The sequence below is a fragment of the Crocodylus porosus genome, unplaced genomic scaffold, assembly GCF_001723895.1.
Source record: "Crocodylus porosus isolate Cpor-Errol unplaced genomic scaffold, CroPor_comp1, whole genome shotgun sequence".
NCBI classification, from domain to species: Eukaryota; Metazoa; Chordata; order Crocodylia; family Crocodylidae; genus Crocodylus; species Crocodylus porosus.
Window position 1 is genome coordinate 11017538 of NW_017728921.1, and position 22788 is coordinate 11040325.

General features: G+C 43.2%; 1 protein-coding gene across 1 annotated transcript in view; it reads right to left on the reverse strand.

The window, feature by feature from the left end:
- Positions 1-19770: 19770 nt before the first annotated feature.
- GALNT9 (polypeptide N-acetylgalactosaminyltransferase 9) overlaps positions 19771-22788 on the reverse strand; it is a 234440-nt gene continuing 231422 nt past the window's right edge. The window contains exons 10-11 of the mRNA XM_019538992.1: positions 20835-21002; positions 19771-20448 (exon numbers count right to left, since the gene is read on the reverse strand). Coding sequence (XP_019394537.1) covers positions 20302-20448; positions 20835-21002 — 315 coding nt within the window. The 3' untranslated portion in view covers positions 19771-20301. The remainder of the gene's footprint in view (positions 20449-20834; positions 21003-22788) is intronic.

The window sequence follows — 22788 nt, forward strand, 5'->3', positions numbered from 1 at the left end:
AGCTGAAGTCATTAGTTATTTATTCTCTGGCAATGTAGGTGGATAATTAGAGCATAATTTGAGGTTTTCTAGGCATGACAGCTTGTTCTGATAGCTGCCCCTGGTCCTGATTAAATCTCTGCCTCAGATCTCACAGCACAGTCTCATGTGAAAAAATTCCAGGCGCTGCCAATATTAGGATGCTGTCTCTCAGTTTGAAATCATTGCAAATTATTTTTCAGAGAGGGGAAAAAAAGGCAATTTCTTTTCCTATTTGGATTAAATTTACCCCCGAGTATGTGCTAGCAGCAGCCATGCTGCATGGAAAAGATGGGGTGCAGACAGATTATGCAGGAGACACAGGGTGCAGACAGATTATGCAGGAGACACAGAGAACTGGCACAGAGCGGTCCAATAAGGTAAATTACAGTTTAGAAAAGGGGAAATAAAATATATATCTTACAATTGTCATAACCCACACCTGCTGGACAAGTATGTGGGAATCACAAAGCTGAGGCCACTTCGTGGATCAGGACTCCGCCTCCACAGTTAGGATGCTCAGGCAGGGCAGGAACAGAGGATTTGTTGCTGCAGCTTCAGCTCACTCAGCCTGAAGGACGTGTATGCTGTTAGGGGAGGTTATGGCTTGTGCAGCTTGCTTTCCACCTCCAGACCAGGAAGAAGCCATGGTTACCCCAGAGGAAATGCTTAAGGAAGCGGCATGCTAGAACAGAAGCCTCAAAAACCCCCGGCGGAAGTTAGTGCCCCTTCCCTTGGCACAACCATTGCCGGCGGGTAGCTGAACACACTGCTTGCCTTCCTCCTGACTGCATTCATCTATCTCGTTCACCTCTGGAAAACATCACTGGATGTCCTTGGCTGCCTGAGGCCTGGCTTCCAGGGGGATAAGCTCCTTCGTCTCCCCTTCAGCTTTGCTGGAGTTAGGGGTGCTCAACCCTGGGCTTGGATCCCCGTCTTGCAGCATCTCCCAGAATCGCAGCGATGCCCAAGGACAGCAGCAGAGGTCAGGCTAATGAGGTATTGATTTTACAGATGGCAGTGGCTGCGGGGTTCCCCGTTTCTGCCTGCAGCTCTGAGATACAGTTACTCCTTGTAAGCAAGATTGGCAGATTTTATCCTTCGTGCTCGGAAAGGTCACAGCTCTCCGAGGTCTGCAAGCCTTCTTGTCATTTTGCTCTGTTGTCGAGTCACTAAATGCCAGTTAGCTGATTGGCCTTAAGTAACAAATTAACACCAACAAGGGAAGATGGGCCATAATCACCGATTCATTGGGCAGGGATTGTGTGTAGGCACTTATTTAAGAAAGCTTTCTCCCCACATAAAATACCCAAGTCACTATTGATTCTAGATTGGGTCCTCTCTTGCTTTTATTTCTTTGCTGTTATTCCTCTTTGCTGTACAGGAGCTCAGGATGCGGATGGAGGATGCACAAAAACACGGGATAGCAGAGTCTGATCTACAGACCATCACCCTTGCTGCTCGCCAAGGGCTCGGACCCTTTCAGGCTGAAGAAGCACCACGCTATTTATATTTTGGTAGCTGCAAGTCCTGCCATGAAGACAGCTGGGCTCTACGGCACACTATAAATGCACAGGAAAAAACACAGGCCTTGCCTCAAAGACCTTACAATAAAAATAGAAAAGGAAGGGGGTGGGGTGGGGAGGAATGATTATCACCCTCCTTTTGCATATCGGAGAATGAGGCATAGATGGAGTAAAGGCAGAATGCCCAAAAGGACTTGGGTGCCTTCACTCAAAATTTAGATCATCAAAACCTCCCAGCTCAGCAGTCATCCCTACAGTGAAGTTCACCAAGCAGCTAAAGTTCTGCCTAACTTTTGACTCTCCCCAAAATGGCTTAATTTTTGGCTTCCCTTCAGCAATCTCATGAATGAGTGCTGATGTAGGAGCAGTTCTTCTGCCCACCTTACCTGGGCGCTGGGTTTGATAGGCCTTCTCAGAGTACACCAACTCAAGACTGTGGATTCGGCCATGAAGGGCATGTGCTGTGTCGCTGGCTAATCCCTTTGTGAATCTGAAGCAAACGACTTGTCAAAAATCAGCCCAAACATCTGTGGCAGAGAGGGAGACTGGAATCAGCTCCCCTGACTCCCAAGTCAACACTTTCGTGCTGAGATCTGCTATTCCTACGTTGAAGGAATATCAGATCCTTTCTTAGGATTCCCGGATGTGCCCCATCACCAAAAAACCCTCTTACTCTGGGGTCGATCCCCTGCTGCATCTCAAGTGTTAGCTAGCAGAGAACAGGCTCATTTGCTAATGCATGAATCATTATTGCTCTGAGCCTCCGAGCTGGCATTTTTATGAGTATGTTTCCAAATGGAGCTGATTACTGTTAGAAAATCACTTTGGTTCACACTCGGCAACCAGGCAAACCTAAGCCAATATGCTCTGCCTGGCAATGTAAGAGGGTGTTGTGAGAATTTAATTACTAAATGCAAGTTACGGTGCATATGGTGAATTTTAAACTGTACAGTTCCTTTTCTGTTTGTTTGTTTGCCTCTAAGAAAAGAACCGCAGTTGTTTAACTCCAGCTTATTAAGATTTTTATCTAACATGGATGATAAAATTGTTTCAGATTGGATATCCCACAGAGAGAAGCATCCTGTATCTCCCCATTCATGGGCTCCTTATGGAGCATAAATGCCATCCAAGCTAGACAGAAATCTCTTTACCCAGCTGTAAGGTTGGGTTGAATATCTAAGATTAGAGTTACTTAGGTGCCTAGAAGTAACAAAGCTCTTGGCAAGATATTCATTCAAGGTTATGGGATGCAAAATAAACACCACAAAGAGATACACTACTACTGGGAGAGAGTTTTTCAACTTTTATGGTAGTAAAACCTGACTCTTTTTCTCTTGCCATTTGCAAATGATGGGTCTGGGGGGTCATTTATATTGCGACTCCTGGACACCACTTTAGCACTCGCCAAAATTATGTAGCAACATCGGGATTTCCAAAGGGATCCATACTCTACTGGTTGGTCCAGTTGTCACATTAGGAGAACAAGAGCATTTTCTGAAGTTCCTTTAGCAAAACCCTCACCCCAAACCCCCCTTCAAAAACCTACAGTGCAGTCAAATATCCATGAACGTTTTAGACCTGGTAGGCCCAAATGACCTATGCCCTCCAGATCTCTATGACCTTCTGTCCCCTTCCACGTGCTCCCAACCCAAGGGTGTTGTCAAAGAGTAGAGAAGTGTAGACAGCGAAAAAGAAAATGGGAGCCTAAGACAGGGTAGTGCTTCTCCCTGCCTTAGAGATTAAGGGAAGGGCACACAGCTGACATCCTGAGATGGGAACATCAACCCTTCAGCCAAATCCATGCAAACCAAAAAGACTGTTCTAAATCAAACTCTAGCTCTACCCTTTGTGGGTTTGGGGTGGACCTGACACAACCAAAATCCAGACCCACACTTTTGCAGCTGTTACTGAAGTCTGTGATGAGCCAAATGACATCCTGAACACGTGGAGGCTCAGACCCAGTCCAAAGGAAGCACCCATTTGGATGTTTTCAGGGGACCAGTTTGAAAAGCAAACAACCGCTGTAAGCTGGGTGTAGGCCCCTCTGTTGCTGTCATTGCTGCTGGTTGAACTGCCAATTATAATGGCTCAATTGGCACTTGGTGGTTTTTTTTTGTTTTTTTTTTTTTTTAGAAGTCTAAACATTTTCTGCATCTGTGTAACAGGTGATTATTTCAGAATAGTTCAGTCTCATGCCCACAGAGAACACCATCGACTCTATCAGTAGCTTCTGCTAGTGATAATGAGATAAAATCAACTTATTTCACCCGGGGTCTTTGGCTTCAATACTGCAATGAATCATGCAGATGCTGCAGATTGTATCATTAGCAGTTTTTGCTGGCAAATTTGTCAGTCTTTGCCCATTTTCTCCCACACGGCAAAATGAATCGCGCTTCTGGTATTTTCTTTCCTTCCCTGCACCTGGCCAAGGTACAAAGAAATTGAGGCAGTTGTTGCCTTTTTGCTTCCTCTTTTAGGACAGGATCCTTCACCGAGGTCAGCAGGACAGACCTCGCTTCCAGTACATATATCTTCCTATCATTGTGTGTTGAATCCCAGTGACAGTGTCTTAGCTGCAGCAACAAAAGTGAAGGTATAGCTGGGATGAGAGGCTCATTTGCTTTAAATCACCGTCAAATCATTTGGACTGTGCCAGTGTGAATCCACTGAGGGTTTGGCTCTTGGAGCTGATAACTAGCGAGTGGCTGAAGACACAATTTCACCCTCCGCCAGTCATGGTGCAATCTTACAGCTAGTCAGTCTCGTTAGCTTTTTATACCAGACTCATCTCGGTTCATAGGCTTTAAGGCTGGAAGGGACTGTTATGAACATGAGCTCTAACCTCCTGCATAAATTCAAGCCATTGATTTTTTATCCAGTGAATCCTGTAACTCTAACCCAACAGCTTAAGGCCCAGTTGGAGCATATGCCCTAGGAAGAAACCTGATCTTGATTCAAAGATTGCAAGGGATGGGCAATTTACCTTATCCCTTGATAGTCTGTTTCATCAGATAATCCCTTTGGTTAATTAGTTAACACCTGATGTCCATTGTAAATTTTTCTTTTATGCTCGCATAACCTGCAGTAAAAGGGCTGGGGATGGTGCACATAAAAGGGAAACTAGAATTTGCCTGTAACTTCTGCACTCATAGATGAGTCTCTTGCATGATGGCCCCATTTGTGCCTCCCAACCCAATGTGCATGTTGTTGCAGCAACTAGAAACCCTGCCCTTCATCTCCCAGAGCCCCTGTACTCTATGTGAGAAATCTGTCAGTCATAGGAAGATACTGACTTTTTAGCCTCATTAAAAGATTGGGCGTGGGACACTTGGCAGAACTTCAGTGTTGTTGATTTTTTTTTTTTTAAAAGAGACACGGGGGTAAGTAGCTAGCCCCGAAACTCATTGAAGGCGTTTGGATTTATTTTATAATTATTATTATTATTATTTAATAAATTCCAATGCTAATCTGCTTTCCTTATGCAATTTTTATCTTGAGCAATTCAAATCAGAGGGTTAGATATAAAGAATGTGATCTGAATTTATTGCAGAGGAGAGAAGTGCTGTGGATGGTGAAAAGCAGGACTGGAAATCTGGAGTAATGATGCCAGAAATAGAATCGTAAAAACTGATTTAGTACCAACATCCAAAGAAGCATCTGCTGACTTCCACCTCATTATAAAAACTGAAGCTGCTCCTCAAAAACCAGTCTCCCATGATGGTGCTTCTCTATGGAGGAGGATTTGATAATGTGCTACTCAAAAGAGAGCAACATCAATAAAGGAAGGAACCAAAATAAATGCAGTCTGCAAACATGGACTGGCTTTGCTGGAAGCCAGAGAGAAGTTAGTACTATGCTTAAGCAAAAGCCCAAGGGGCATATACTCACCCATGATGTCTCGATTCAACAGCCGATTCAATTATATTTGAATAATGGAGGAAATAGATCTGTAGCTGCTGAGCTCCAACTCCAGCAAGCCAAAACACAGCCATTCACTTTTGTATGAATAGGCACTTTGTGCGGGAGCCTGGGATCACAAGACCAGCATCCAGCATGCCATAAGCTTCCTCTGTGACCTTAGGCAAGTCACTTATTCTCCCTACAGCTGTTTTCTCTCTGCTCTACAGCAGGAGAACAAAGCTGCTGCAAGGATGAAACCATGTTAGGGCGGTGCCCACACACTACAACCGTGGCCGTTGGGGACAGGACAAGGAGCAAGGACCTCAAGCCCCAGCAGGGCGAATTTAGGTGGGAGATTAGGAGGGACTTTCTGACTACGAGAGTGGCCAGGCATTGGAGCAGGCAACCTAAAGAAGTTGTGGCTTCTCCAAGCTTGGAAACTTTCAAAAGCAGGTTGGACAGACACTTGGGTGGGACGGTTTAGTCAGGGATGATCCTGCCTTGAGCAAGGGGCTGGACTAGATGAACTTGTGAGGTCTCTTCTAGCCCTGTTTTGATCCTACAATCCTTTAATGCCTGGGTCATGGAAGCGCTTTGCTGGTATTGAGAGGCATCGAATCATGCTGCTTTTGTTCTTTCTGCATGGAAGGTGCATTTTACTGTTATTAACTTGATACTGGACATGACACTTCAATAGTGTGACTTCAAAACCTCCCCAAAAACCCCGCAATGGTTTCAGGTTGCCCGGGACTGTATATTGTCAAGTGTTCCTGATGCCTGTTGCTCCCCATGAGCTTAAGCACAGTCAACTTCAGACTAAGCACGATGTCCCCAGCCCTCACATAAGCAAACGAACCAGGAGCCTTGCTCTCCTAATCATCAGGCATTTTTCCCCCACAGCATTGGGGGTGAGTTTTCTGGGGATGTAAGTGGGCAAAGCCCTACAAAAAACAAAAAAACAAAAAATCCAACCAACTGATGGAGCCATGTGAAAAAGAAGGGAAAAAAAAAAAGCCTTTGTTTCTCAATACATGTCAAAAAAAGCAGGAATCGAGTCCAAGAATTTCGCTCATAGTTCGTAGTTTCTAGGGTCTAGTTTCATTATTTGTCTTCTCCTTTGTTCAGAAGGGCTTTGCTTTTCCCCTCTAAATGTCACAAGAGTCAGAAATAACATGACTAAGGGGACAGAGGAGCGCAAAGTGGTCTGGTATCAGAGAACCAGCATCGCCTCCACCGAGGACACTAATCAAACCCAATGGAAGCAAACGCCAATCATGTTGTGGGCCTGGTTACTTGATTAGCACACAGAGAAGCTATTTCACATCATTTAGCACACAGAGTTAAGGGTCTATTTTAAGGACCCTTAGCAGAAGGACTAGAGAAGGCTGGCAGACCAGAATGATTTCCATCAAAACCATTGCTTCTTTTTCAAAAATCACTAATACTCACACTGCTGAGAAAAATCAAGTTAGGCCTTGTTGAGTTAGGTTCAAATGACATCAGCTGAGCTAAAACTGGTGTGTGGGTATATTCTGTATAATTAGCGTGTTTATCTTTAACCAAGCTCTCTAGGCAAATCTCTTTCTCCAAACCCCCCCCCTTTTTTTTAAATTTTTTTATTTTTTTTGATTGCAAGGGGATCATACTCCAGTCCCTATCCCCCCCATTTTCAGCTCAGAAGACTGCAGTGAATAACTTAACACAAGAAGCATGCCCTGGTCTCCTTAAGGGGAACACTGCACGAGCCCCCACAATCCTGTTGTTATCAGAAGCAAGCAGACAGGATGGGAGTACAGACATCTAGCTTTTTAGGGTCCACGGGTAGAAACTGCTCTAAACTTAATGTACCGGAAGGTTGTATGATAAATGCATCTCAGAAGTATTAGTGAGAGCAGGCTGAAAGTGAATAAAATAAAGGACTTGTATGCTAAGCTCCCTCTGCAGCAAACATCAAGAAGTGAAGAGGGAAGAGAAAGAAACCTTCATCTTTATGGGATGCAACATTAGTATGTGGAAGACTGGGGTCCTGACCCCCCAGCTCCTCCGCAGAGCTCTGGCAGCATAAAGGGGGCAGAAAGATGCCCCTCAAGATTAGCCCCTCTATTGGGAGGCTGCCTGGCTGCAATGGAGGGCTCCGGGCTGGTACTGCTCTATGTCCCAAGCGCTGCATATATGTCAGGTTATTCCTCTTCGTTTCCAGACAAGCAATGTGAAAGAAAATGTAAACTTAAATAACCCTGAGGCTACTCTAAATGACACTGGGAATAGCTGGCAGAACACAGTGCTCTGCAGAGCTAGTGCTAAACACTGAACCGGCGCTGAATAAGTCAGGTCAAGATCCAGCAGCAATGTGGCTGCATCAGTATGGCTTTCCAGATGAGCTAACATATACTGTTTCTAAGCAGAGCCAAGGACAAAGCAGAAATGCAGAAACTAGAAGCCTGCTTCTGGTCCTTGAGCTAGGTCGGGTATTCCTTCATGGCAGTGCAGCAGTGCATTGTGAGGATTTATGTAACTGCAACAGCTCCGGAGTCCCCCATCCGCTGAGCACAGAGGAGCATTGGGAACTCCCTGCCCTGAAACAGGGAAGCTCTGCGACTGCTTCAAATTGAAGAAAAAAGCCATCAACTTTGGATTGACAGTCAAAAAAAAAAATCACAAAGCAGGCTACTGAGATAGAAACCATTTGCACCTTTTCTGCTAGTGGTGTAAGGCAGAGAAATAGACCCCCCACACCCTACCCCTAGCCCCCCTCACTGCTTCCTGGCTTAAAAGAGGTCTTCAAACTTTTTTTTTTTAAATATATAAACAAGAAAAGTAGGTAATAGGAGAACACATGGGGCTGGGAAAGGGATTGTGGGGGGGGGGGGCATTGTGTACAAAAGGCCTCCTCATACAGCAATAAAAATAAATCCACCTTACTCTTTAAGCAATTTAGGGTATTCATTATAATGAAGATGTGCCCAAGGTAGCTTTAAAAATACCCAACGTGGGTACCGCTAGTAGCACAGCTGGCATAGCCCCAAACTCAGCACAGGCTGTAAGACCCACCCAGAAGCTGCATACATGCTCTGACCATTAGCACATACTGTGCTATGTCACTATTTGCAAGCAAGGTAGCTACTGCTTGCAGTGTGATTGCACTCCCCTTCCACCACTCCCCCCCCCAAAAAAAAAAAAAAAAAATCAGTGGCATCCAGAAAACACATTTCCAGAGAAAAGGATATTTCCAAAAAACACACAGGTGACTAAGGAGCCTAGTTTCCAGTTCCAGGATCTCTTTACTTACTCAGGAGCCTTAGTCTCAGTGGGAAAAAATAAAAAAATAAGTGAGGCATGGGCTCCTAAATCACTTTTTGCAGTAGGATTTGGCTCACAAATCACTTTGGTGCTTTTGCAGGTCCTACCAAGAATATCTTAACCATATCATGTCACCCACAGATCTAAGCAATCCCTTCCATCCCACGCTTTGATACATAAAACGGGAGCCCATCAAGCTTCCCACTAGACACAGCTTACAGACCTGCGTTCTTCCAGGCCCTCGACAAGGGCGTCAGGTCACGGAGGATCACGGTGTGGTTAGGATCTCTCACAAATCTTTCAGCAACTCATAGTTGCCTTGCTGGCTGAGTCCAGGCATTTGGGATTTCTTTAGCTGGGTCTAATCTGGGTCCCTTGAAAATGGCTCGCTCCACGATTTGGATCAGCACACGCGTTACAATAACGAGCTTTCTAGCAAGCACAGGAACAGCAACCCAACACCACTCCTCCACACAGCAGTCGCAGTCTTTACAGATACATCTGAAGGTCCCCGTTCCTCACAGGTTTTCCCAGTTCAGCACGACTGATCTGGGGAACATCCCTTTCTCCCACAGCATGCCCCCCTTGCAAGTCCAAATAAACAGTCGTCTTCCTAATGATTTTTTAAAACTACAAACTTTCACCCCTGTAATGAAAACAGCCATTTCTTTAATGACCTGCTTATGCCAATTTAATTAGCAGCTTCATTTTCTTCTCTTTGTTGATAGGAGGCACTGTTTTCTGTACAGGGCCCCACGGGCTTCACACAAAGCACACCGATCTTTTCGATAGATTTTGGCAGCTACCTCGCTGTCAAAACACCATAGGATCAACCATACATTTGCTGGAGCTCTGTTAATAGACAAGGATTTTGCTATGACAAAGTGTAAATGCTGCAAAACCCTTTCTGAATCCCTTCCTTATTTACCAACATTCAATGAATCTTTTAAAGACTCCAGGACCAGATCATGAAAACATCCACGCATAGATTCACCCCCTCGGGGTGAAAGGCTCCCGGTCAGACCACCCCCTCTCCTCTACCCTTAGGATCCATAAAGAGCTTCCCACAGGGTCATATTCACACACGGCGAGGCAGGAAGCGTGGTACCTCAGTTAACGAGCTGCGTGAGAGATGCACCCATTGACCTTTCCGCCCTCTGGTAATTAAAATGGCAACAAGCTGCCCCACAAGGACTTCTGAGTTTTGTTAATTTAATTTTTTTTTTGCAGCTTGAATGCTGTCATGATGGAAAAGAGACTGACACGTCCAAGTAACTCCTGATAGAACAGGCACTGAAAGACACCATTTTAACGGTGGCATTGGCAGTCTTTATCTCGGGTATAAGAAATCCAAAGCCCAGCAGCGATGCAGCCACAGCACTGTGCCATAAGGATGTCAAATTCCACTCGAACTTTCCTAAAGAACATTAGTGCCAACGCTCTCCCCCCCCGCGCAATATTCCCTCTTCTAGAGCCGCAAAGATATTTTCGAATCGCAAGACTAAAATGCATCTTCCCCTGCTTAATGCCAGCGAGGCCCCGTTTTGCTCGTGCCGTAGCCATCCTTTATCTGTTACAAAAGGTCTACAGTGAAGTTCCACTGCTCCAGGAATCTTTTGCTAAGGCAGATAATGGACTGTTATAATGAGTACTTATGGCTTAATGAATGTCACTTTACTTTAGTGACCTTACTTTTGCAAAGAGGCACTGCAGAATGCCATATGATTTTTTTGTTAATTAGAAAAGCTCCCTGTTCCAACACAGACTCTTTCACAAAGTACAGGTCATCTGCACTATTAACCTGTCTGGAAATAAATCATCTTACACAGTTATAATAAAAGCAATACAAGGGTATCTAGAGGCAGAACGAGCCTCAAGTGAAAGTAAGAAAAACATGACTAATTGCTAAAACTAGGCTAATTACTAATAATCATCATTCATACTCCCTGCCCCATGAGGGTGTTGAGCTTGCTCTGCTGATTCTTACACCCTTTGATAGTTTTGGGTCTTGTAGTAAAGCCATAAGCATGCTCGCAAATCCTGAAAGTTTTGCAGATATTAGCATAAAAGTTTCTTCAAATCAGTGCTCAAAAATTGAAAAAAAATGCTTTGTTATGTAGTCTCCCGGCTTAAAAAATATCAGCTATCCATCCAATCAGGAGGTAAAAACAGGATCCTCTGACACAGATGACCAATTGGGCATTGCGAGCAGCAGACACGCATAATAGTTAACAAGCTAGATAAAGCCTGAAATTCAACCCACATGGTGCACATTTACAAATGATCATCACACACAGGCATTAATCACAATTGATTTGTGACTGATTCACTGATCAAAAATGTTAGGGCTACATTCATTATACAGTATTCACAATGAATAATCTGAACAGCCATGAAATGAAGTGCCGAGTAATTCAGAATTGCTGACCAAAGTGTTTGAAGCGCTGACGGGTGTAATCTCTGGCAGAGTCATTCAAAAGAGGCTATGAGACGTCTCTTAAAAATGAATTTTTGTTTGCTACTGAGAGATGCTGGATTGACAGCAACTGGAAATTGAGCCCATAGATATCATGGGTAGTTGCACAGCAGCCTTGTCCACATAGTCTCATCAGTGTGGTTGTACAATGAAATGATTGTATACCCAATAAATTTAATACTGAGCACACAGAAGAGAGGAGCTGCTACACTGCCGGGTTCAAGTGAACACAAAAGCTAAATACATTTACTGACTCTGAGCCCACAGTCCACACTCCAGCAAAATGACTATTAAAAGCAAACAGGGTTTTTTCCTGAGTAAAGACAGCAGGCACAGGCCCCTTTGGGGGGTGTGGGGGTAGAGGGAAACTCTCTTGTAGTTATAGCAGAATGACCTTTCCAAGCTATCGGATGTTTTCCCACCTGCTCTATCCAGATCCAGAGCTCATGTGGTAAATACTGACTGTGTGTTGCATACTGATTAGTAATACAAGAAGCTGACTGAGTTTCATAATGCTTATTATCTGCTTAATTACAATGAACGGCTTGAGTCACTTCAGGTTTTCATTTAGTGTTTTGTCTTACCGTATTTATGAGGCAGGTAAAAACACTACTGGAGTGGATTGGTAGCATTTTGCACCCTCTTGGCATCAGACAGAAATAACTACCCAAAGCAGATCCTCCGATGGTGCAAATTGTATCTTCACTAATGTATGTCTACTGACTTTAGTGGAAATGTGGGTAGGTCCACACTGATACCAAGAGCTGCCCATGAGGGTTGCCCTCCATCAGCCCCAGACATATGAAGTGCTCTCCTCCATGTACATATTATCTCGTAGTCTTTGACACACCTGCACACATTGTGCTTATTCCTCAAGCAGAGTCCTGCAATTTAGAAACGGATTTATCTTTGCCTCATCTGTACCTGGATTTAGTTGTGGGCAGTTGAGACCGGAAGTGCCACGGGGTCCAGATGGGGTGGATTTTTTTTCTTTTCCAAACAGGCTAAAGGGAGGGGCAGTCTTCAAGCAAGATTACACAGACTTGCTTCATGACCAGGCCTAACCTCAGACTCTGTAGGGTCAGGATGGGCTGCAGACAGGTTAGGGGTACTCACCGTGGATGGCCAGCATGTATGAACTATAAGGTGGCTTTACATTTACTCTTAACTAGCTGTGTAATCAACCCCTATGCTGACTCCATGTGAGGGGCTTGCCCAGAGTCAAGGTATTGCAGCTTGTGATGTGAGCCTAATCATTTACTACTTATCCCCTTATATTAACTAGGCAGTGAGGAAAATATATATACTTTTCAAAGCTTTGTTTTGGGTGAGTTTCATTTGGAACAATCGCATAAGTTGACAAGAGATCAAATGTATCCGTGTGCATATGCATTAAAACAATGCATTACCTTCAACCCACATCTCCTAGAAAAATGAGCAATTTTCAGCAATAGGCTCTTGTACTGTTTTGTGATTTAATTGCACGTTTTCCCCTAGAGTTCACCGATTCTGGGAACATTGATTGCATAGCAAGGAATCCTTGATGGAGAGAGATTTATTTTTACGTAAGTTTTGAATGATGCCTAACAAGTAAATTCAAGTCCCAAAAGGATTCCCAAGACCTTAGCTAGTATTGCTATATAGATTATCACTGTAAGTGCTGTGCAAGCATATCACTGTACTTGAAACTGGACTTCCAAGACACGTGTTCCTCACGGTCTACTAATCACAGCGTCATCCTCAGACGCATAGCACATAGGGTTTGTGTTCTGGGCCAGCAGGGAATAGCTGCTGTTGTAGCGGGGAGGGGTTGGCATGGCCAACAGCTTTGGGTTAACTCGGCAGCTGTTGGGTGTATGAACCCTTTCACACATCCCTGCTGCAACCACTGCTGATCCCCGTCCTGAGTGGCATTGCAAAACACAGAATTTGGTGGTCAGGAAAATGTCTGCAGGGACACTAGAGAGTCTCTACACCTGGTGGCATTAATCCCCCAATTGCTGGCTACATTACAGCAGTGATCTGGGGGGGGAGGGAGGGCAGTTGGGACTCCCGCCCCTGCTTCCTGCACCCAGAACCTCAAGCACCCAACATTTGTCTCACTTGCCCCCTCCTTTTGCTATTGGTCATCATGAACTGCAGCATCAAAAGCACTGAATTGAAAGTATAGTGCAAAGAGCCAAATACCCAGGTGATGTAAATTGGCTTAGCTCCCTTGACTCCAGTGGCATTTTCCCCACATCAGCCAACTGGGGATCTGGATGAATTATATAGTGCATACTCAGAAAGTAGCTTTTAGAACTTACTCAATTTAATATGCCCTTTATAAAGACGCATACTTTTCTTTTTCTTTTCTTTTCTTTTTTGCCAATGTTGCATTTTATTAGAAGGTTTCAAAAGGTACAACAGCCAAGAGTGCATGCCAGTTCATGTCATTGGTAAAATGCGTCGTCAACATTAACTCTTCAGGTGTAAATACAAATTGACTTAACAATGTGACAAACAGATGGCAAATGATTTGAAAACCACAGCTTGCCTTGTAGTCATCACATTAATTTTTGTTTTCTGAAATCAAAGTTATTATTACAAATAGTTCAGAATTCAGTAATACTCACTGTTGGACATGAGAAAATGCAATCCTATCAGAAGTAATTTAGTGCTTCTACATGTCTTTGAAGAAATGTCTTCAGACAGAGATTCCCTTTTTTCATACTCAGATTGGCCTGTATTAGGATATATCATGAGTAAATGTTTTGGGGAGATTGCAAACATATGGCCTTTACTTAAGAACTAACGAGGAGAGCACTGGCTCTAATTTTGTACTATTAGCTGTTTAGTACTGTAAGCTGATGAAATTCATGAAGCCACGTCTTAAATAAGATCATGCATTTAGAGGGGGAGGGCATTGTCAAGCTCTCTTTCATAATGCCACTGCAGTTGGGAGTATTGTATAGCCACAGCTAAAAGCTTCACGTGGCTCAAAGGTCACATTCTTTTATAAGGCCAAGGCATTATTTCAACAATTACCATTTTAAAATGGGTGTCAGCTCATCTACAAGTTGTAGCCCATGCATTACACTTTTCAGAATATTTTTAGCTGAAGTAAATGTTAATAAACTTTACACCAAATTCATTGAGAGTTATGGGTTATATGGGTGCAGCATTTGCTGTCTGAGTTTCCTTCAGTTCATGAACTTCACAGACTCCATTTCCCAATAGACAGGAATGTGTTCCAGTAATAACTTGTGAGTTTTCTCACTAAAATATAAGGGCTATAAATTCAGGATTCATGCATTTTATTACAACATGGTGCCATTTAATATACTTTTTGTGCATTGTGTAGTTATGCTCCTTCCAGTGATTATCAATGGAAAAAAAAGTCTTTGATATCAATGAATCAGTAACAGGACTTACAAGGAGACACTTACTGTCTGACGTCTTCTTTGTGAAAAGACAATATAGTAAAATGTAACTTGCTCCAGAGAGGACATAATATCAAGACTAATATGAAGCATATGAAGACATGACCCCTGTAGAGTGCTGATGCTGACTACTTGCTATAGCCCTATCTGTACTCAGACTCTGGGATTGGCATTTTTTAACAGTAAGTACTAGTAGTAATCAAAATAGTAGAAGTAATAGAAATAGTAGAAGTCATAAACAGACCTTAGTCATTGTTAGAGATGTTTTTACTGAATAAACCCTGACAATTGCATTTCTTTTTTTTCCAGCACACACACACAAGAATTGGGTATTGTATTCATAAAACTCTGTGTATTCTACCCAAAACCTCCTATTACCAACTGGATTCTATTGAAATTCATGATACAGCCCAATTCAATGGCACCAAAAGCAGGCCATAATCTGCTTTGCTATGCCTATTAATGAGCCATTTCAAACGAATGCCATATACTGGAGGAATTACATGCTGTGTAATTAATCTAAAGAAATGATTAGGGCTGGTGCTATTTCATTAAACTCTATTAGCTGGGGCTTTAGCAGCTGAAATTTTAGCTGTCACGTGTCAGGCAGATTATGCCCTTTGCTACGGGGTGAATGGAGGTTTCCTCTATGGGAACAATCATCAATGAAGGATCTTCACAAAAGAAAGGCTTGATGAGAAGAGAACAAATATTCTAAACACCTGGGACCTGCAAATTTATCCGTATTAAATTGACAACAAAGGCCTAATTGTCAGAGTGCATGAGCTCAGGAGCATACACTGGAGTCAGGTTTGCTGCAGGGGCTGAAGCACTGCTGAAAATCAAGTCTTAAATATTTATTTACTTCTTAGCTCATCTGCCTGAAGCCATGCAAAGAACGGGGCCTCCTCATCCCACATCCTTAAACCAAGCGGGCATTTTGTAACTGACTGCAGTAGACAGGAGCTCAGTCTTAAGAGTTTTAAGCTCCTCGGAGCTGGGATGATCCTGTTGAGTGAGGGCCCCTCGGACACTACTCCATAATCAAAAATGAATCAACCAATCATTGTTAGCAGGAGTTGGACCTTTAACAATCTCATGGTTGTTAGCGGATTGCCCTACCTGGGTTTTGCACTGGAACTCAGAAATCAAGCTCTGGGGCATATGACAGGCTACTGGGCCTGAAAGCTTGTAGGGTTTGCAGTGAGACTGGAAGTGCTCATTACCGGCATAGTAGACCATGTATGGAGGTCAGGAAGAGCCATGGGACCAAGAGGAGGGAGGGCACATCACATGAAGGCAGGAGATGGGAGAATTCATGTATCATGGATCCATGGAAGTTGAGAGATGTTCAGACCGCATATGTGCTGCTTTGGACCGGAGCCTGGAGGACCGAAGGACTTTAGAATAAAAATGATCAATAAGTTACCTACATTTGGGTGAACACATTCCACAGTGCGTGTGAGGTTTCTTATCATTTTGTTAGGCACATTTCAGAACACCTATATTGTGACCGGAAAAATATAGATTAAAGGAGGTTTCCAGTGGCCACTGTAAAAAACTTTCAGCTACTCCTTTATTAGTTTCTACTTAATCAGTTTCTACTGGTCCCTGTTGGCATCTACGGATGGACCAAGTGCTTCAGGAATGAATAAAACCGTAGTTAAAGGATAACTGTTGAGGCCAAGAACAAATGGTGATGCATTAGACAGAAATAAATAAATGTAGCCTGGAAAACAGAAGGAAGGCTCTGGAATAGCCTCCCAATAGGAGTACTGGAGAAAAAATCAACTACATTAATTTTTAAGATGGAGCTTGATATGTTTATGAAAGCAATTACACATCGTGGTTGCCTGTGGTCATAGGGAAGGTGACTGATGTCCCTGCCAATCCTGTTGCTCATTATTTTGCTCAAAATCTGGTCAACTGAAAGCATGGAAATTCTCACTTGAATGTCCGCTAGATGACACATTTAATACAAAAAAAAACAAACCCCAAATATTTCTCTTTGGCCTCAGGCCTAACGTGAATCATTTCTGAACCATTTCAAAAAAGTTTTGGAGGTTGGTCATCTATGTGGGTTTTTCTTTCCTCTCGATGTTAGGGCTGCACTCTAGAAAACAAGGCTGGCAGTGAATAAGTGGCATGGGGAACTTGTACATACAGAAGGTATGGCATGAAATCTTGGCTGTCTTGAAGTTAATGGCACAAGGCCACAGGTGTTTGTCTACAGTATGGGTCTTCTGTTGGGGAATCTACAATTTTGCACAACCAACATCTTCTTACAGCTGGAAATGCAAGCAGACACTCTTTGGGTTTGTTTCACTTTTACAAGCTTCCCTATGGGAAAGATTTTTCAGTATCATATAGAAGTGAACAAGACATCCCTCCAGAGAAAACACGTTAATCTGATTTCGACGTCAAGGGAGAAAACACCAACTCAGCCATTTCCAGTCAATTCTGTGCCGTCTCTTTTATGCTTTGGGTCCTGTTGTGCAATTCCTCCACACATGAAACTGCTATTGATTTCCATACATGGAAGGCTGGCTGTGTCTGACCATCAGGATGACTGAGTGATCGCATTTAAATGCTTTGCTACTGGGCTCTGAATGCTTTCGCTAAAGGAACGTTGGGGGCAACATATTCCCACTCATTAGGTCGATGGCACAATTTGGAGGTCTCCCTCTTCTGAAGCTCCTTTTTGGGAATGGACAATCTATCTAGACTTTTCAGGCTCAAGGTTCCTAACCTACAATGCAACATCTTTTGAGATGACGCACCATTTCAAGCTTCTCTGTGCTTTGCTTCCTTCTATTCATCCAAGTCCTGAAAAGGCTTGGGAACGCTTGCTGTCCTGTTCCAAATGCATGACTAAATGTAAATGTATGATCTATCACAGTAGGAAAGAGAGACAGATGTACTATATTTGGCTAGTTAACAGTTAAAGTAATACATAGTACACATTAATAGGGCTACAGACAAATGAAAAAATATACCTATCTAAAAGAGGGGAGAAGGGAGCAATTTGCTGCTAAATTTACCAAAATGTAGGTCAGCTGATGTACGGTAACTGTTTCATATGTCCACTCCCATCCTGCAGTAATTAGATGTTCCCCTTGCGCACTTAACCCAGGAATGAGACAACTGCTAAATTACTGCAGTTTAGCTTCCACTTACTGCAGACCAGAGTTTTCTTGCAAAAGACTTGCAACAGATCAACCTGAAGTGCAACAAGTCCCCCCGTCTAAACTGACAGACTTGCTTCATCTGCTCCTTCTCTTCATTAGACATGTAGCCGTTCGCTCAGCTTCCCACCCTCTTCACCCACAGTATAACTTGGCTTTGGAGAAGCAGGAAGGATATATATGTGTGTTTACAATACTTGTGAATGAGATGCGACTCTGTTCCCCAGTAACTTACCGCCAAAATGAAAACTTTCTTTTTCCTTTGGCTTGTTTTTCCAAATTAAATAGGTCAAAGGATAAACCTCAGACAGGGCAAATGACAGACTAACACCTACACAGGTCTCCTCTCTTAATACTGTATGTGAAGAGTTGACAGTCACTTCCACACAGAAATCCTTTGCAGAGCCCTGTACTCTGAGCTCCTGAACCAAGGCCCATAATTATAGAGGGCGAGTGGTGGTTTTTTGTGTCTTGCACTTCATCTGTAATTCACCCCTTGGAACGGTAAATATTTATACATATCCCCATCTAGATGACATACGACATCAGTACCTGGTCATAAGAACCTCCCAGTAGAATAACTTCATGTTTTGCATCTATACATTTAATTTAAGAAAAAAAAAAATGAAGGTGGAACATACCAGTGCCCTTTCTAGATTCCAGCTAAGAGCTGACAGGAACTGATGGCATTTGCATGTTTACTTTCAACGATTTATTACATATAATAATTACATTTTATTTCACATAATGCCCTGGATAGAAATTAGATTTCTTTGCTTTCATTTTACGTTGCTCAGCTTGCCTTGAAATGGGAACTACAAGCTCTTTAATAAACAGATCATCCAGATTCACTGTACCATGGTGTCTGTAATTACCTGTTTTCCCCACTGGGAAAAAAAAAAGCCAAACCCACAGCCAACTTTGATTTAACTTGCTATAAAAAATATTCATCAGTGAATGTAACAGATATTCTCTGCTTCTCTCGGCACCATTACAGCGGGACCAAATCCTGCGGTTCACAGCAAACCAGGCTGTGAACCGCAGGCCTGATCCAAAGCCTGCTGGAGTCAACAGCAATCTTTCCACTGATTTCAGCAGCCTCTGGACAATGGACCCATCCCTCCGCATCGAAACACTGCGTGATCTGCTGGAGACACTGTGCAGTGAGGCTTACAAACACACTGCTGGTAGTAAGCGTTATGCAGGTCAGCAAGAATAAAAGGCTTAGGTGTCACGTTAATAAAAAGGTTACTTCTAAAGCTTGCTGATCCTTTCTTGTTCTAATCTAGGAGGACGTGGGGATGATTTAGTTATTTATTTATTATGTGTGGCTTTTCTCAAGCCCCGAAAGCACTCAGGGTGAGTTATTCGGGAGACCTGGTTAGGCCAGCGAACATGTCCTTGTGATCAGACTCACACACTGCCATGTTGTACAGAGAGGACGCAAAGCTTCGAAAAACAGAAGCCTAACATTAGGGCCTCACGTCCATATTAAGTGCCTAAACAAGCGGCCTTAGCTTCAGAAGTGGTGAGTACTCCACAGGTCCCACTGATTTCCATGACACTTCTAGTGGTTGCAAAGGTACGTCTGTCTGCACGCAGCATATTCCAGGCTTAGCGTCTTACAGTGTAAATGCTCTCAGACAGTATGGGCCAAGGGGACATCCTATATAGCCAAACCATATTGCCTGTAAAGAAATCAATGAGAGAGTGCTGTATTGTGATTTCTTTGATAGTCAAAAGACCCAAAGGTGACAAGGAAATGGAGAATGGGGCTGTGTTAACTTTTTGACATTTACCTGTGCCTGACACGAAGGCATCCCCCTAAGATGCTGCTTTTGTGCAGGCTGAAGTTTGGGAACCTCTTGTAACCATATGCAGAACTGGCTCTTGCTAGGAGAGAGAGAGACTCCCAGGTAACACCCTTTGAAATGTACAGTATATTATGTTTCGTAGCGTTATTTATTTACAGGTTTTGTTGTTTAGTACAATGAATCAGACATGCTGAAAAGATGGGGTTTCCCAGTCAACTTGTATAGGAAGTACAGTAGAAAAGGCACATGATTTTTCACCATAGAAGTTGTGCACCAGTCAATAACTTAAAGCTAAAAAGCTACTCATCAAAGGGTTCTCTTCAATGAGGCAGTAGGGGCTGGGGATCTCCCCTTCAAACTCGCCACACACACAGGTGCCTCTTAATCCTTCTGGGGGAGCTGCAAGGAGCCCATTCCTCTCTTCTCTTTTGATCATTCCCAAATTTCCATATCAACACAAAGTTCACTCGAGGCTTTCAAGGGCACCCACAGATATGAGACGGGGCACCTGCATCTGTTTGTGAATCAGTGCCTAATAGTCCACCACTCTGGGGAGTCAACTCCTTTTCACAGTAGTCTGCTTTAACAAAAGCGCCTTGGAGGGTATGGCACACAGAGCAATGAATTACAGTTGAGGAGGCAACTTCTCAGCTCCAGTGGTCAATGCCGACCATGTTTTATCCAGTTTCTAATCATCCACTTTTGCCCCGAGCACCTTTGTACCACGAGTCTAAGCCCAAAGTTGGCATCCTTTGACATTTCCACTTCAAGACACCGTCCAGTGTCTCTACTGATGATTGGGCCATTCTGAATTAAAGAAAGAAAAAAAATCCAATTAGTCTTGAGAAAGTGGAAACAGGAAAGTCCGACGTTATTGAGAAGACTGTTATTGAATGCAACCTATTTTGATTTTGACAAAAAGGTGAAATTTCCTCTCGGAGAACCTTTTCAGTGAGAAATATCCAGGCGGTTCTAACATGCGTGTGCACACGTGTGTAAGGGCTTGCACAAGCGAGGTATCTCGCCACTTGGCTGGAGAGCTATGACGCCCCCCGCTTCATGTACTTTCTGAACACATAATATAGTCATCTTTTTTTAGTGGCATACAACTACACAGATTCTCAGCCATCAAAAGCAGGGACTCCTATGCAATTCATAGTAACCTAAAAACCTTTTAGAGTTCTTTTCTGTACCTGTGTAAAATCCCAGAGTCTTTGCGAAGCCCTCACAACGTCTTCACATTTCTTCAGAGTAGGGGTCCTGCCTTTCCCATCGTCAATGAGACATTTAGAGTCCGGAAGAAAGGCAGTGGAGCCCAGAGGCCCTAACTGCAGGAGCCCTTCAGAGCTGTAGCGAACAAGCTGGAGAAGAGGGAAAAGGGAAAGACACTCTGAAGCACATGAACATTATTCCTGAGCTCCCAGTACCAACTCCTGTAAAGTTATATGCCCTCTTCTATATTTTCAGCTGCAGTTTTTCAGGGGCTCTACTTAGGAGAAAACAGGATGCCTTGTTAAAGCTCCTTATTACATATGCAAACGCATGAACTTGAGCTGCTACAAGTCAATCTAACTATAAGTTGGCACCGAGGCATAGCAGTTGGGGAGTCAAATGCAGCTGGTCCTGAAGCTAGTTACATGATTCCCTTGTGTGCCACTGGCTACGGACAATGGCATTCCTTAACCGCGTCAGCCCAATGGGTCACATAGACCCAGGGATAGACCCCTGACCTTTTTATGACTTTGGACAACTCAAGAAATGAGTTAAGAAATGTCAACTCTACAGGGACGTGAGCAACAAAGGAAATGAGCCCCAAGGCTGGGTAAGGCCTCAGAATAGCCCCAAAATAATGGAAGTACGAAGGTGTTTTAAAGCCACATTTATCCCACCATCCAGTCCTGCCTCAGGGGCAGAAACAGAGTCACTGAAAAGCCCAGAAGCATCTTGGTGCTATCACCTGCTTGCTCTGTCCTTTTCCATCACATACCATTGACGCAGAGAGGGACTGAAACATGTATTACTTCATTGGATTGCTCAGAAGATATATTGTTCTCTCTCCTTCCCCCACCCTGAAAATACTTCATTGTAAAAGGGCAATCAAGAAAATGAAGTAATCAATATGTAAATCATGCCCACTCTCGAATCCACTCAGTGGGAATTGATTTAACAAGGACACAATGTCAATTTGCCATGCAGTTTGTTCTTAAGAGCTCTGTCAGAGGCTATTGATAGCAATGACTCTAATTCGTTTTTGTAAATAAATGGCATTGAAAAAACCCACCAATGTAACTTGTACATCAGGTATCCAAAAATGAGAGAGAGAGAGAAAAAAAAATCACGAGGGAAATAACATCAAATTTGCTAACATAAACATCAGGTTTTGACGATAAAGATCCGGTCTTTGATATTTTACTTTTGTTTGAGGCCTTAATGTTCTGAAGTTTAGCGATGTGGTGAATGCTACTGGCTATAATTAAAGGTTCAGTAAATGACATCCATTATTTTTTGGTCTTTATTTTTTTTAAATAAAAAATGTAAGCACGCTGCATGCAGGCATTAATGGCTTAACACACACAGCACATAATACGTTCGCATTAATATTTCCAGGAGGAGCGTAATGCTCTTTAGAATTTACCCTTTCTTCTAATTTTTTTAAATGATGATTTTGCTTGCCTGAAGCCGTTTGCGGTAAATGGGCCCAGCACAGAACAAACTGTGTAGCAGGAGGGGTGGGGAAAAAAATCATCTTGAGGAACCTCCACTTGCTGGAAGTCAGAATTAATTTTCTTACATTAAGATCTGCTTGGGGGAACATACAAAGGCAACACGAGGTGGGGGTCTCATGCTGGTGACGAAGCATTACCGTACATCGGATAGGACTGGGATAACCATCGGGATGGTGGTGGCTTCCCTTCAAATTTCACAAATTGTGGAAAGAGCTATTAATTTTTTGTACGGCGTTATAAGCCAGCCGTTCAGTCCAAAGTAAGTTTAAAACATTCACCTTCAATACATCCATCAGCAAAAAAAACTAGCCTTCTGTTCATTTGTAGCTGGACGAATTGAGGTGCTGAGAGGGTAAGTAACTCGCCTTACTTCAGCCTTACGTTTTTAATTGCATTTTATAGACTGGGAACCTGTGCTAAA